Here is a 14,965-nt window from a genome sequence, read left to right on the forward strand (position 1 = left end):
AAAATCCCAGGGCTAGACTAGAATTCAGGCGATACAGGAGGATACAATGCTAAATGAAATGGGAACAAGGCTAGGAGCATGAAGAGCTTTGACATAGGGAAGAACCACATTATGAAGCAGTGTAAGGCTAGTGATGGCTGGTTGCACACGTGCTTGAGACATAAAACAAGACTGGACAAAACATGGATGAAACTCTCGAGAACAGCTTCTTGCTGACCCACAGCACTTAAAAGAAAGTGATTTCTATCTCTGTGTTGGTACGTAGCTACAGACAAAGAGGTGCTCAGTCCTGCTGCCTCGGTACTTCAAGGAGACGTTTCCCAAGGTACAACATGCAGCTTCCAGCTTCACTCAAAATAGCCAATTATTTGCTGACCCAGAGCTGCTAGCATCTAGGACAAGCAATTCCATACGGTGAGAGAGGGGATAATCTGCCTTGTGAAATAAGCCCATTATTTCACAAAGGAGTAAGTAAGAAGGTTAAGGGTGAGGCTGGTGAGTTACTTCAGAGGAAACAGCTCTACCTCTTGAGACGTCTCCGCGACTGCCTGGACAGCTGAGCAGGGAGCCGGGGGCTGCGGACCCAACGGCTGGGAAAGATCAGGCTGAAGCTGCAGCAGACCAGAGGGCTGAAGAGGCAGACAGTGATCTATGGGGACGGGCGGACTAGCTGTAGCAAGGCTGCTATGAATCTGCGAAACACCTTCTGGAGCGACGCGGGGAGGCAACAGTTCAGGCTGCAACTGCAAAGGCGGTGACATGACTATCGAAGGTTGCACAGGCAGCATGGGCACCTGGGCTCCAGCCTCCAGAGCATACTGAGTGTGTCCCGTAATCTGCTGTAACACAACAGACAGCTATTAACACAAATCTCTGCTTAGGAGGGCTTGTGACTCACATGACAAGGCACTGAAGCCACCAGAGTTCACAGAGAAAGGATTAGTAATTCTGCAGTGAGACTATTTGTGTGGTCTCCACTTGGAAAGGTGACTACTGAAGAGTTTAAACTTGCTTTGAAATGACCAAATAAAAATCTAAGGATTCTTCCTGTATAGTTGTGACAATGTGTGTATTGCTTGGGCGCTATTTGATTTGTAGAAACAAAGCCGTATTTTACTAAGGAATTAAAATCTGGGATGATTAATTCATTGTCCTGAATAGTTTGCTCTGCTTCCAACAAGCCTACCACAATGCCTGGGCAGAGAGAAGTATCCTCTACCCATAATCTGAATCAGGATTCTTTAAGAATCTACTATACGTGTAGAACCAGTAGCCGGTACAGACCACACAATTAACTCTTTTTTACTGAATATATACCAGTGTCTTACAGAACACATTGCTTTCCACTTAGTTTAAACATTTAAGACAAACTTAACTCTTGACATGCTAAGCCCCGAGGCCCCAGTCCTGCAAATGCTTCCTTGCGCCATACGCACAGAGGAAGTTTCATTTATCTCAGTGGATTTCTTCAGTGCGTTAAAATAACTCGTGTGCATAAGCGCTTTGTGGGAACTGGACCGATGCGATTAGATGCCAGCTACCTTAGAGACCATGTTGTTATTCTGCACAACCGCTCTTTTGAGTTGTACATTTAAGAACAGAACATTCTCCTTTTAGGTACAGCATGTATTTTTCCAAGGGGACTGAGCTTGTGGGACGAGGAAAAAGGAAAGAAAGGAAAATATGGAAGAAAAAAGGCTTTTTAGTACTAGGTAACACACTGCCTAATTTTTACTTATTTAAAGTATCATCACCCAGAGATTTAGACTATTTGGAGAACACGTTAAAAAATGTCAAGACTTGGATGAGAATTAGGCCACACAGTTTTGTAACTGCATGGTCTCTGCAGACTGTGGATACAAGCCAAAATTATTATTCCAGGTTTTAATGTGGATAAAAATAAAGATGCGATGTACTTCACAAGGCGTAACAGTTACAGGACTGCCTAAGCAGAGGCTGTTAGAACAGCAACTGTGGTGTACATTGCAGAATAGCAGTGTCTTTTTTTTTTTATAAAAAAAATCTTATATAACTAGAATAATTCACAGAATGTTTCAATGTATAATTTACCTGGGCAAAACTAAACTCAGAGGTGCTAACCATCAACTGCTAAAACAGCGCTGCACTGGAAAGCCTCTCTTTATAGAAATACCTCTCTGTCAGAAGTATTTTAAAGCACAGAACAATGTTGGGGTTTTTTTTAATTTTCCTCTGCACTTGTCCATTTTGTCTGCAATAGCCATTTTTTATCCTATAAATATTACTATGCAATTCTTCCACATATTTCTGATAGATAATGACTGTGTCAGGACAGTTTGGGGTATCAGTTCTCCAGTTCTGGTGTCTGCCGCACCTGCTGCGCCCAATGGTCCTCGTTCTGCTCCCTGTAAAGCTGCTGGAAACACCATGGCTCAGGCACCCCGCAGCAGCTGCCTCGGGCTCCAAGTCACCACTGTTTTTACAAACAGTATTTCCGTACCAAATACAGGGCTGAAGATAGAAATTTTAAAATGACGTACTACTTTCAAGATGCCATGATATGGCAGGTTGAAATGGGGTGTTACGGCTTTTAATCGCTATGTTGTTATGGCAAAGGGATGTATCTAGAACAGAGTTTTTCAAGAATGCTATTCCTAACAGATCTAGTGCTCTCTCCTGCTTGGGTCAGGCTGCATTTCACATTGTCATATTGCAGATGTGGCGATAGAAGTGTTTACAGACTTTGCCAACAAGCCTTGAACCAGTTCTCTTGCAAATAGCACCAATATCAGAAGCTCCATTTATGCTGCATTTTTTTAAAGGGGAAAGGGTCTGCAGCTAGAATTCATTCTTGTCCGATAGTCCTCTTCCATGCAGCTTTCTGGTCGTTGGCTATTTCCCTTCCCTGTTTTAAAGCTGTTCTATATCAAAATGACCCCACCGTTCCTGCCAGCTTGCCCGTATTCTGCCACGAGCGTGCAATGGCTCCACACCATGCACAGTGGAGCAAGGGATCGGTGCAGCTGCTGTCCCCACTCGGCTTGCTCTCCTCCTACGGGCCAACAGCAGCTCACGCTTCTTTCACGTTTGAGATGGGAAAACGACGAGGGGATTCAAGAAGTGCTCGTCTGCTCGCTTTCCAGAGCCCCCACAATCATTCCCTATACCCTCCATGTTCACCTGTCCCTGGCTTAAGACCTCACCGGCTCCACCACACTTCACAGCTCTAGCAACAATGTCCAGGACCAAGGTCAAGCAGTTAACAAAACATCTTAAGAACAAGAAAAAAACCTCCCCACCGCATGTTTCCAAGAGAGCGAGCCCCGTGAACGCCTGCGTGCAGTCACCACCCTAGGGTCCAGTACCGACACAGCCCCACGCCCCGTGGATTACCTGGTGGCCAGCCCCAGGTGCAGCCAGAGTCTGTTCTGCAGGATGAATTATGCTTGGCTGAAGTGACTGAGGAGGTGGAGGCTGCTGCGGCTGGGATACTGCTTGCGTGCTCTGAGTGTGATGGGGAGAGGGCACTTCGCTCTGAATGATCTGCTGGAAGGTGGTCTGGTACATCTGTTGCTGGGGGAGCTGGGGCACCCCGTGATGCGGCGGCAATGCTGGCACTCCCGGCGGAGCCACAGCAAGCAACGGTATCGTAGCAGCTGACATATTTGGCACTATTGTTTGGCAGGGCAAGACCAAAGAAGCCACGGTGGTATGAGGAAGATTGACCGCCTGCATGGGGAGGGCAGGGGAGTTTGGTGCCATAGGCAGAGTGGGGTTCATGGGGAGGCTGGGTAAAATCATGGCTGGAGCAAAATACTGAGAAGGAGCAGGTATGGGGGGCACGTTTGCAGCAGGTATATCAGAGAGGTTTGGAGGAAGGCTGTCAAGTCCTGCCAGAGGAGTAATTGCAGGAATGACAGGAAACTGAGGAATCTGAAAAAAATATAATACCACATAAATTGCAAGTGCTTTCACTGATGGTACAAAGTAGTTTCATTTGCCATATAAGTACGTAAAAATTGCCTGTGCCACAATGATAATTATGTCTGTTTGTTAATCACTTCCATTCATTTCCTGAGGTTTACAAACAGTAATAAAAACTGATCTATGCTTAAATCCTGAGGAAAAAAAATAAAATTTTGGGGGGATGTTTTCATACCCGAGAAGGTTAAACCTGTTTCTAACACTAGCTCGAAGCCTTCAAGCAACACACTAATTAAAAGTTGCTTCCATTTTAACAGAAATGAAGAGGACCAGACAAAATGCAAAAACCCTCATGCAAAATTCAGTTAAGGCAATTTAAAAACCCCATCTTTAAACAGGCTGGCTACAACCCAGGCATCGCAGAAGATCCCATAAAAGGGTTTTTTTACAAGCAAAACCTCCCAGTGATGGAGCTGACTGTAACTACCCTGTTGCCACAGAAGCAGCTTGCTTCTTCCCTTTGGTGCAAGCTGCTTCACATAGTGGTGGCTGTCGCTAGCAAGCACCTTAATAGCACCAACAAATGCTTCCAGGTCGAGGAAAGGGTCTGTCCCTGCTACTGAAAACGGAAACAAGGCTGAGAGCTAGGGAGGGTGGGGGGTAGGGGGAGAGTGGTAAAGTCAGGAACTGAGAAAAAGAAAAAGATGGGCAACTTCTCATGCTCTTAAGCCTGTGATGGGGAAGAGAGTATGCCATTGGGGAAGGTGGGGAAAAAGAAAATAAATGCAGTTATTGCAATTTTGTAACTGCCATTAAGTGGATTCTCTAGGCATGTCACAGGATTACTCACAAAGGAGATTTTTGCTTCACCAAACAAAAACAAATAGTAAAGAAATATACAGGAATTAGGAAAAAGCTATATTCTAATGGACTAATTAAATTGGCATGCATTCAAAATAGCCACACAAACTGCAAATCATGTTAATTATTAGCTGGAAAGCTTTACTCAAATGGATGTATTCACACACAGCTTTCAAAGCTATTACCTGGGAAGGGGCCACCGGCGGGAGCTGAGGCACGGTTGAAATCTGAAGGGGTTTTAGTGGTGTGCTGCTAGCTGCCACCTGAGAGGTCTGGGGCTGATACTGGGGTAACAGATGGGTTGCAGGCTGGATTGGGCAAACCGGCTGGCTGGCAAGCACCTGCTGCAGAGAAGCTTGCTGTGATATGGGTTGCTGCTAGGAAAGAAAAGCAGAATAAGAAAGGTTATAGCCCGTTCATTATGAAAGAACCCATTCACTGGACACAGCCACCCACTTCTCTCTCTCTCGAACCGCACAGAACAGAACTGTGGCTTGGAGTGGGGATGCTTTATAGAAGAGAAGGGCTCTCCTAATTTAAATACTGCACAAGAGCCTATGTTTAAAACACATTTAAATGCAAGATACATTACCTGAAAAGACAAGTTCTAACTATCTTGGAAGGGTTATTTGTAATGACTCAGATTCTCTAAATCCCAGAGACTGTTCTAGTTGGCCCCGTAAAATCCCCACCTACTAACTTCAAAGATTCCTACTACGCAGATTATATCCAGCTAATCTTGACATTCAAAAGCTGACTACATAATGTAGCAGGCATCGAAATATACAACACTTATTATCTGAGACACGAATAAGACACAATAATTATAGTAAAAGCTGGATCCCAGTTATTTCTGGGGTGTTGTAGTAACAATGTGGCAGCCGAAACCGCAGTTTTACCCTTCTAGGGAAAACAGTGCTCCACCGGCCTGCCAGATTTCATACAGCACAACAGAAATAAAAGTCTGCATTAAGGCTGAAAATAATTAGTAACAAACTTGCACATTTTTCCATGCTACCAGTACCTCCTCCTCCAGTTCCTCTAACACTGAAAGTACTTTTTTTTTAAAAAAAATTGTTCTGTTTCAGAAGCATGGCACAGAGGCACCCAGTTGGCTCTGGTTTGATCTGCTTGGGACCACAGGGCTGATTGCTCCACCCAGGCTCTGCAGCACATGCAGCCTAACTCCATGCCCAACGGCCAGGTGACTTTAAAATGAATAGCCAAGCATTATAACTTTTCCTCTTCACCACTTCCACCACAAATCACTACTGTAATATTTTGCTCTGCACTATTTTAGTGGCAGCATTCTTCAACTGGCTTTCAGGTATTAATACAATAAAACTGTAGAAGATCTATCGAGGCAGAAAGATACCATCCACCCTTAAAGAGCTAAACTTCAGCCACGACCAGTAAGTTTCCAGGGCAAGGACCAGTGAATGAGGGCGTCTGGTGACCGGTGGTGTGTGTCCGGGGCTGAGCACACCGCAAGCAGTGCAAGACATGCTGGAGCACCAGCTCAGCTCCTGCAGAGTTTATTAGTCCTGCCTGAGTATTCATCTTGCCACATTAAAGGAAAAAAAAAAAGCCACCAGTGACATGGCTCTGTATTGCAGTTTCTGCCATTCCAGGCTTTGGGAAAGCAGGGGCATTTATCCAATTGAAATCCCAAACTCCAGGGAGCGTCAGTGCTGATGCAAACAAGCGGCTCAGCAGGGCTGGCTCAGCAGTGGTGATGGGACAGAGCAAAGTGGCTGAGATGGAGCCCACCTCAGGCATCAGGGGACCCCACTTGTCCCATGGCACCAGCTCTGCACCATGGGAAACCCTCGCCAGACCCTCACGAGCTCAGGAGCAGAACAGAGGCATGCACACGATGCTGGGCTGGAGCTAATAAACCTTGCCAGCTCCCGAAGGCAGCTCAGGTATCTCGGCATCCCTGGCTGGGTTTATCTGCAGCTCAAGGCAGGCTGCCCACAGATAACTAAGGACTGAGCACGCTGACATAGGCTGCTCAGCCTGCCTTCGGCTCGAGAGGACACTGCGTTAAAAGCAGAAAAACTGTGCTCAGGGAACCAAGCAGCTTCCTAAAACATGCATGTTTTACAAAATGCTTGTAAATTGGATGAGGCATAGGGAGGGGAAAATATCCAAATTAATTATGTTAACTTTGCCTCATTATAACCTTAACATTATAAATGCACAGATACCAAAACCGGGGGGAAAAAAACAGAGGAGAAGCAACACTGATCCCCTGGGCCTGAGCCATTAGTGCATATTCACACAAGATCAATAACTTCATTCTTTTAGGGAGATGAATATTCTCACCCCGACTTCCCAGTCTTTTGTTGACCTGCCCTACTGTTTACTCACAAAAGGCTGCGGCTCTCCACTGCCCATGGCATCACGCCTGCAGACTCTGGGAACAGCAGACCTGCTCCCGTCCGAGGCACGCAGGAGCTCTGGGAAGCTCTGCACAGAAATGGTATCATTTTACCCATTTCTGCAATAATACCGTAAAAAGACAGTCTTTTATTTGGCTTCCTAGCAAGATTAGAAAACAAACCCAGACTAGTTGTTACATCCTTTTATTATCAGGGTTAGAATTATTTCAAAGGACAGCCACACTGCAAGGAAAGGGCATGTGAAAGAAATGGAGCAAGTCGGGCAAACATCCTATTCTAAATCAGCATTTACTCATGGGGGAAATAAACAACTGATTTTGAACTGTCAGCATAAAGCTCCAGGGGCCACTAGAGAGATCTGTGCAACTGGTGAAGTCCTAAATTTGCGAAAGTGAAATTTTTGGCTGAGACATCCATGAGGATATCCCTGCCCATTAGAAAAAAACCAAAACCCCTGATGTATGACAAAACTTCACATGAGCACATGCTTTTCAAGATGACCAAATTACATTGTTCCTATACTGATGTTTTCAGAAGACTAGGACTTGTTAAAAAAAAAAGCCAATCCTTTGGCAGAATCACAGAAACAAGCCATGAACTAGCCGGTCACGCCGGTGTGTGGCCGCATTGCTCCCAGGCCGGCCCCAGCTCTGCATGAGGCAGCTGAAGGCTGCTCTGTAAATACCTTTAAGGAACACAGGTTCAAGGGGGAATTTGATAATTTAATATGCACAAAGAATTACTATTTGGAGACAGTTCAGAAGGAGAGAGACTCTTCTCTTGGAAGATAAAGCTACTGGCTGGACGCCTATACCGAACTATTTAACATGCATGCACAACTCAAAAAGCAGCATCGCTGAGGATTCAAAGACAGCTGACACCAGGCAATACAGTCTTTCTAACCCTTTAGAAAGGAGGTGCCAAATAATAGCGGAAAATTAATAAAAAGCATTTGGTTTTCAGGGACCAAGACAGTATGCTGTAATCAATGCAAGGCTTCAAGCTGATGCTGTTAAGCCACAATGGCAGAGAAGTCTCACACTACATCAGGATGCTCCAAGGTACCACATGACTGCTGTCCTCAAGTCCGCTACTCTTCCATCCCTTAAACCCAACGCCCTTTGCCCCATCCCTAAGCCTCCCAAGCGGCAGTTTAATCACCTCAAACACCTCAAACCTGCTACAGGTACGGGCTGGAGCAGAACATGGGTAAGGAAGGGGACGAGAACAGCACATCCCAGCAGCAGCCAAGCTCTCGCTCTCACCTGCTGGCCGGCCAGCACCGGCTGCGGCTGCCCCAGCTGCAGAGAGGCGACGGTGGTGGGCTGGACGATGGGGAACGGCATCGCTGGCTCCTGGTAGTGCGGGGGCCGCGGGGGTACCACCGTGGGTGCAGCCTGCACTGTGGGCAGGCCAGGCTGCAGGGGGGAGAGCACTGCTTTAGAGAAGAGCAACCCTCATGTTCAGAGCCTCAGTGACTGTTCACGAAAGATAGAATTGCAGGTAAATAGCCTACTTGGTACTCCATTAAAAACACAGCGAGGAGGAGGGAATACGAAAAATTATCTGCAAGGAATGGAAAGTTACTTAATCTAAAACCACGGGAAAAAAAGACAGCAAATTCCAAATAAGACACCCAAACTGCATTACATTTCTTTCTGGAAGCCAGCATTCAGGCCAATAAAAAAAAAAAAAAAGGAAAAAAAAAAAGCACTGAAAGCACATACACAGTGACTGAGAATATACCAACAGCAACAACAAGCCATTAACTGGATACAAAGATAAATTTCTGTTCCACAGATATATTTTTTTTATGATTTCTTAAAGATCTTTATCTTCCAAAAGAGCAGGTTATTTACTTGAAATGGATGCCCAGAAAAGAAACAGAGAAGTGAGAAAAAAATTTAAACCTCAGTGGAAGTGCCATGGGAAGAAATTCCAATAAGGTTTGTAACAACAGCAATTTTCTAAAACTTCAGCTCAAACAAAGGATATAAAAATAAACAGTATGTCAGACTGAGGCTCATAAGCCTAAAAAAACCTAGTACAGCTCCAGTTGTGTTCTCATTATCTTTGTAAATAATCTTCCAGGTAAATAGAGCGATTTTGTTTTCTTGCAAAACGGAAGGTTTTGAGTCAGGCTTTTGTCTCCTCTGCTGAGATGTTCAAACCTTGGAATTATAACCCAAGTTATCGCAGGAAGAAAAAAATACGGAAACCCCATCAGAAAATAAAAAGCTATGAGAAGTATTTTGCTCACAAATAATAGTTATCTTTCCAAACCCTCAATCACAAAAAAGCAATGCATATAGGTTGAAATTACTGAATTTTATCAATGGGAAGAATGAGTCTGCTCTAAAAGAATACGCTGCACGGCAAAATTTAATAAAAAATCTGCTCAAGATGTGCCTTTTGAGTTATATTTAGAGTTAAGTTAGTGCTTCAGGTGAACAAAAACTGAGGAAGGCTGCATCCCTGGAGATGCATGCACATAGGAAAGGTGGTTTACCTAGTGGAGGGAGCTGGCTACAGATGCCAAGGGTGAATTCTTTTCCTTCAGGTCAAGAGTGTTGTGTTTCAATGCATTCACAAAATACAGTTTAAAATTTCTTGCAGGCATTTTGGAAAACGTAAGGTAAACCCAGGGAAAGTTACGTCCTTCCCGAGCACATAGGGTAAATCTGGATCAAGCAGGAAAAAAGCGCTGGTCCTGGATCTTACTTTTGCTTAAGTCAAATAAGATGAAACAAACAAACAAACCCCCCCCCCCAAAACCCTACCACATCATTACTGTCATTGTTACTGGGCAGGATGCCTCTCCTGCTGAGGGCCTCCAGCAGCAGGGCTGGGACCCTCCAGGCACATCAGCTTCGCCCGCCATCGGGGGCTTCACCCGGCAAAGTCTCCTGCCACTTTTGCAGAAGAGCTGGTCTTTTGGCCACATATGTAGCGTAAGGACTCGGGTAACAGGGGCAGGTCTAAACTTCTGCCACATGGCCGGCTTGTCTGGGGAAGGGATGGAGACACGGAGCTGGCGGGGAGTCGCTGCTGGCACCTAACAGGCATCAAGCCTTTCAGCTCCCTTTGAACTTGGCCAGGCCGAAGCGAACAGGCTAGGCATGTCTGATAAGGCTGCTGGAGAAACAGCTCCACAGGGTTTGCAGAGGTCCCCAGGGCCACCAGAGGCGATGTGCCTGCTGCCTAGTCCACACACACACACGTTCTCCTCTCCTGGTTCCTGGAGAAGGGACACAGCATTTCGAGCCAAAGCCACGGTGCGGTGGCTGTGGTGGCAAAAAGCAGCATGAGGGCTGCCTGTCACGTGTGATGGGCACAGGCTGGAGCCGGGCCACGGTGCTGCCACAGCCTCCGAAGGGCGTAACACGCTCAGTGTTGTGCCTCTCACTAGAAGCACCCGAGGATTTATGTTCACTTGCATATGTTTGGTCTTGCACCAGTAGTTCCACTAATTGCTGTTGGTCAAGCTCGTAACAGCACAAAAATGGGAGCAAGTGTGAACATCTCAGTTCCCAGTGCCTGATTCTGGAGCCTCAGTAATGGACATACATCACCAGCTCCGTGCAAGATTAAATTCAAACCCTGAGCCAGAAAGGTAGTGACTGGACGCGTGACCTTTGCTAGGACTGGAAGAAGGTTCTTGAACAAGTGAAGGGACAATAAAGTGCGGCTAAACTCACAGTGAGCAAAACCAAACATAGCAGTTCTCAGCTATGTGCGTAAGTTGAAAACCAATCATTGCAAAACTGCTCATGCAGCTCAGCGACAACCAATTGCTAAGAAGCTTTTTTACTGAAAATATGGCAGCTGCCAGCAAAGCATTTCTTCAGAACGGCAAATACAGCTAGCCACACGCCATCTGCCAAGCACACATTTCGGATCAGCTAGAAACGTACCACAAAGCAAGTCAGCATGGATAGAGGTGCCTGAGGAATATATAAAGCAAGGCCTGGAATCCACACCTAATGAAAACTAGAGTATAAACGAGCCATGAAGTACAATCTAGCATACCAAACGATTCTGAAGAGCTTTAGACTTACTCCTGAGGGCTGCTGGTAGTGCCCCAGCTGCTGAAGGCTGTGGGGCACAGCCTGGCTCTCGCTCAGAGGTGGGCTGTACACCCGCTGGATAGCAGGAGGTACCGGCTCCGGCAGGGACGAGTAGATGACGCTTTGCTGGCTGCTTTGGGAGTCTGAATAAACAGTGGACCCCTGGCCACTGTCAAACGTGCTGTCAGCTGAAAAAACAATATATTTTATTAAAAGCTCAACAACTCCAAACATTCCAGTAATGATTTAGAGCAAGGTTGACACTGGTTTATGTAATTAGCATTTTTACTACCCTAGCCCTTTCCACTGTATAAATGCATTATACAACACGAATGTTAACTTTCTACAAAAGGCACATGCTGCTTCTCTTAAGCCAAAACCTATCCCCATGGGATTCCTGTGCACAATGATATTTTAGGCACATTGGTATTTCCTTTAAAGGGCAGAAGATTGACATTAAGAACTGTAGACATTTATAGATTTTGTAGGATGAAAGGAAAGGGAACCCCAGTTTGTAATGTTCACAGCAGATCAGGGAGCCTGTTAGAGTTAGATCTCCCAGGGATGCACCAACGAACACCTTTTTTTATTAGTAGCACTGAAAATTACAAAAATCTTTACACTGTACGCTTTATTAGTTCAGCAAATCACACCCTACTTGGGTACACAGCAATAGCTCAAGATGAAGAACAGACAACAAAATTTGCAGGTTTGCAGTGATTCACCATTCAGAGCTCTGCTGGAGTTTCTTATGCGAAGCTAACCTGCAGAATTGCACAGCTGCCAGTACTGGGCAAGCATCACATCTTTTGTCTGATAGAAATAAAACTGCACACCACTGAGTATTACTGATTTAAAAATGTCTTTTCATGACTTTTAAAGCCTGTAAAGTACAGGTGCCCAGTTCCTGAGAATAAACTACCATATCCTTCATTTGAGAAATAAAATGAGGCAACCAAGACTGTAGCTGTAAGTAACCAAAAAGACAGATAGCTTGTAACAGAGATTTAAAATTCAAAACTGAAAGAGAACTGCAACTCAGTTGCAAGAAAATAGCTTAAATTACAGCTAAGTTTAAAAGCTATTTCTTTTTCCAACACTTTCCATCTTCTCTTTTTTTCCATATTCCAAATAAGGTTTTAGTTATTTGGCTTTTAAATAACAAACTCTTCTTTAATAGCACCAGAAATGACATTTCTCTTCAGTACTCACAAACTATTCTGCCAACTAGTGGGGTTTTTTTGTTGTTTTGGGTTTTTCTTTTGTTTGCTTTTTCAGAATTAAACTCCCCTCTATATTTATTCAGCTCATTTCTAAAAAGAGTCAACATGGCCCTACTCTAAGGCAGCAGGGATTTCTACCGCATACACACTTCCATTTTATTACAAACAATTTTTTAAGACCTGAAAGAGGGAAAAAAAAAAGTAAAAAAAAAAAATTACGACAGTAGAGTGCAAAAAGCTGTAAGTCTATCTCAGATGTTTGTAGAGCATGCATTACACATTGAGTTATTAATTTACATTTTTACATTTGACCTCAGATTATTATATGAATTGGTAAAATGCTAATTTATAGAGGTCTTATGCCCAACATCACTGAGAACATGTTCAAAGACATCTGACGGTGAATTGCCAAATAAAACCAAGAATTGGTTAAAAGCTGAGGAGGAGTAGGAAATAAACTGAGGTGCTTATATTTACTATAAAATTCTGCCAACTCATGTCCAACAGAACCATGGGAAGCACAAGCAGCATCATTGTACCACTGGAAACAAAGTGTCATAATTATGGTGTTTCTCAAAAGACTTAGATAGCATGAAAAAAGGGTATGATGTAAAAAAGTGAAGTGAGATCAATATAGCCACTTACACAATACCTGAGAATTAAAGCAGCAGCTGCCTCTTTGCTAAAGATAAAGCATCTTTAAATATGCTTACACAAAAGTCCGTAACAGTAAACCAGAAACACTATGATAATAGTTTCGTAGTAAAATATGTACAACAGATTTAATCAGAAAAACTGGCTAGAAAAAAAAATTAGAACTCTCATAAAATTTCAAATCTTCCAAGCTAAAAATAACTTTCTTCAACATTTCCTTCAAGATGTTTGAAAGTATAAACAGACTAATATTTCAATACCAGAGCTTTACTCTGTAGCAAAGGTTGATTTTAGGGGACAGAGCCACAGGGACAAGTTGCTTTAGGGAATGAAAAACACTACTTCTTCACGGCTTGCTGTTTGCTGGAGAGAAGTCAGATGCTCAGAAATAAAACAAGAAACAAGCTCTGCAAGCAAGGCCAGGTAGTCCCTGATTCAGAGACACCCCAAAATCAGTGCTTGGAATTAAAACAGGAGATTTAGATCCACCGGTCTTGAAATAGCCCAGTGTTCACAGTTGAGTCAGCCCCCAGCTGAACATGAATTGTTGGCAGATCATCAGCTTGTAGCTACCAGGGGCTGGACAAAGGAGAGCAACCACCTGCTCCAACCTGCCTTAAAGATTAAGCAACCCCCTCACTTTAAGGCCAGGAGCTCAGGACAAAACAGAGCCTGAGGAACAGAGAGAGCACCAGCAGGCACCAGTACCTAAGGACCCCAATAATAATTACAGCATCAGCCCACAAGTTCTGGTGCTCCCAACATGCGTGACCTAACCGCAGTTATTATTTCCCACAAAAGAGGGAAATCTTGAACTACATTACGTCACATTCAGAGACGTGTATTTGTTTTTCTGCTGGAGGCCTTTGCACAGCTTCACAAAAATTTTCACACAGCCCATCAAGAGTAACTTGCACTGATCTGGTTTCAGCAAGGTCTGCTTTTCCATAAACATCTCCACGTTGCCAACAGCATTTGAAAAAGCCACCAGTCACCCTGACCAGTTTGGTGCCAATTCAATTTCTGCAGGCTCCGGATCTGTGTTTTGCCCAAACTTAGTGCTGATCCCACCACCTGGCACAGAAAAAGTAATTTTTGTGTCTAGCAGCAGATCTCCTTTCCTGCTTTTCCATGTACAGATACATTATGTTTTCTGCACTAATTGCTACTGAAGGAGGAGCCGTGTCTATATAGCATAGCTTTCCTTGAAACTGGCTCTTTCAAAATCATTATACGTCTGCCAGAGACGCTCATGTTCTTTAGGCTGCTGTGCAAAAACCCTGCAGAGCAGCTCATCTCACTGCTGAGCTCAGATCATCGCTGATTTCTACCCTCGGGCATTGGTCACCGTGTGCTCACAGAACCACCATGAAACTTACACGCAACAGAGGTGACACTGGTGGGCAGGTTCTGCTGAAAGGGATGCTGGTCCGCCTCGGGCTCCTCCGACTCTGACAGGACATGGTGGCCAGTGTGGGAAAGGTAGGTGACCTGGACCTGCTGTGCGTGCGGCGTCTTCAGCTTCTCCAGGCATTCAGAGTCCCGACGTTCCTCTAACTGCATCCTAGGCCAAATTCTCTCTCTTCTCCATAGTATTAACGCTACTCTGTCACGTATTGACTTCGCGACTATCTTGAGATCATTTTCATGAAAAAATCCAGAGTCAATCTACAGAGGAGGCACAAACTCAGCAAGGTTATGTGTGCAGGGACATGCACATGTGCACACACGCTGCTTCAATCTCTTCCTAACAGTGAAAACATCAGTTTGAAATAACATGAATTCCATATTTATTCCTCACAAGAACAGGAACTTGAGCTTGATGGGGGTTTGTTTTGAGCAAAACTTCTAT

General features: G+C 44.5%; 1 protein-coding gene across 11 annotated transcripts in view; it reads right to left on the reverse strand.

Moving 5' to 3' along the window:
• Positions 1–14,965, reverse strand: part of WNK2 (WNK lysine deficient protein kinase 2) — a 112,401-nt gene that overhangs the window by 40,516 nt on the left and 56,920 nt on the right. For 7 of the 11 annotated variants that reach the window (XM_055709608.1, XM_055709606.1, XM_055709609.1 and 4 more), the window contains exons 8-13: positions 14,493–14,781; positions 11,228–11,424; positions 8,435–8,587; positions 4,950–5,141; positions 3,373–3,912; positions 525–839 (exon numbers count right to left, since the gene is read on the reverse strand). In XM_055709608.1, the coding sequence (XP_055565583.1) occupies positions 525–839; positions 3,373–3,912; positions 4,950–5,141; positions 8,435–8,587; positions 11,228–11,424; positions 14,493–14,781 (1,686 nt within the window). The remainder of the gene's footprint in view (positions 1–524; positions 840–3,372; positions 3,913–4,949; positions 5,142–8,434; positions 8,588–11,227; positions 11,425–14,492; positions 14,782–14,965) is intronic. The other 4 variants (XM_055709602.1, XM_055709601.1, XM_055709607.1 and 1 more) reach the window with 4 other exon arrangements.

This window comes from Falco cherrug, chromosome 4 (assembly GCF_023634085.1).
Source record: "Falco cherrug isolate bFalChe1 chromosome 4, bFalChe1.pri, whole genome shotgun sequence".
Classification (NCBI taxonomy): Eukaryota; Metazoa; Chordata; class Aves; order Falconiformes; family Falconidae; genus Falco; species Falco cherrug.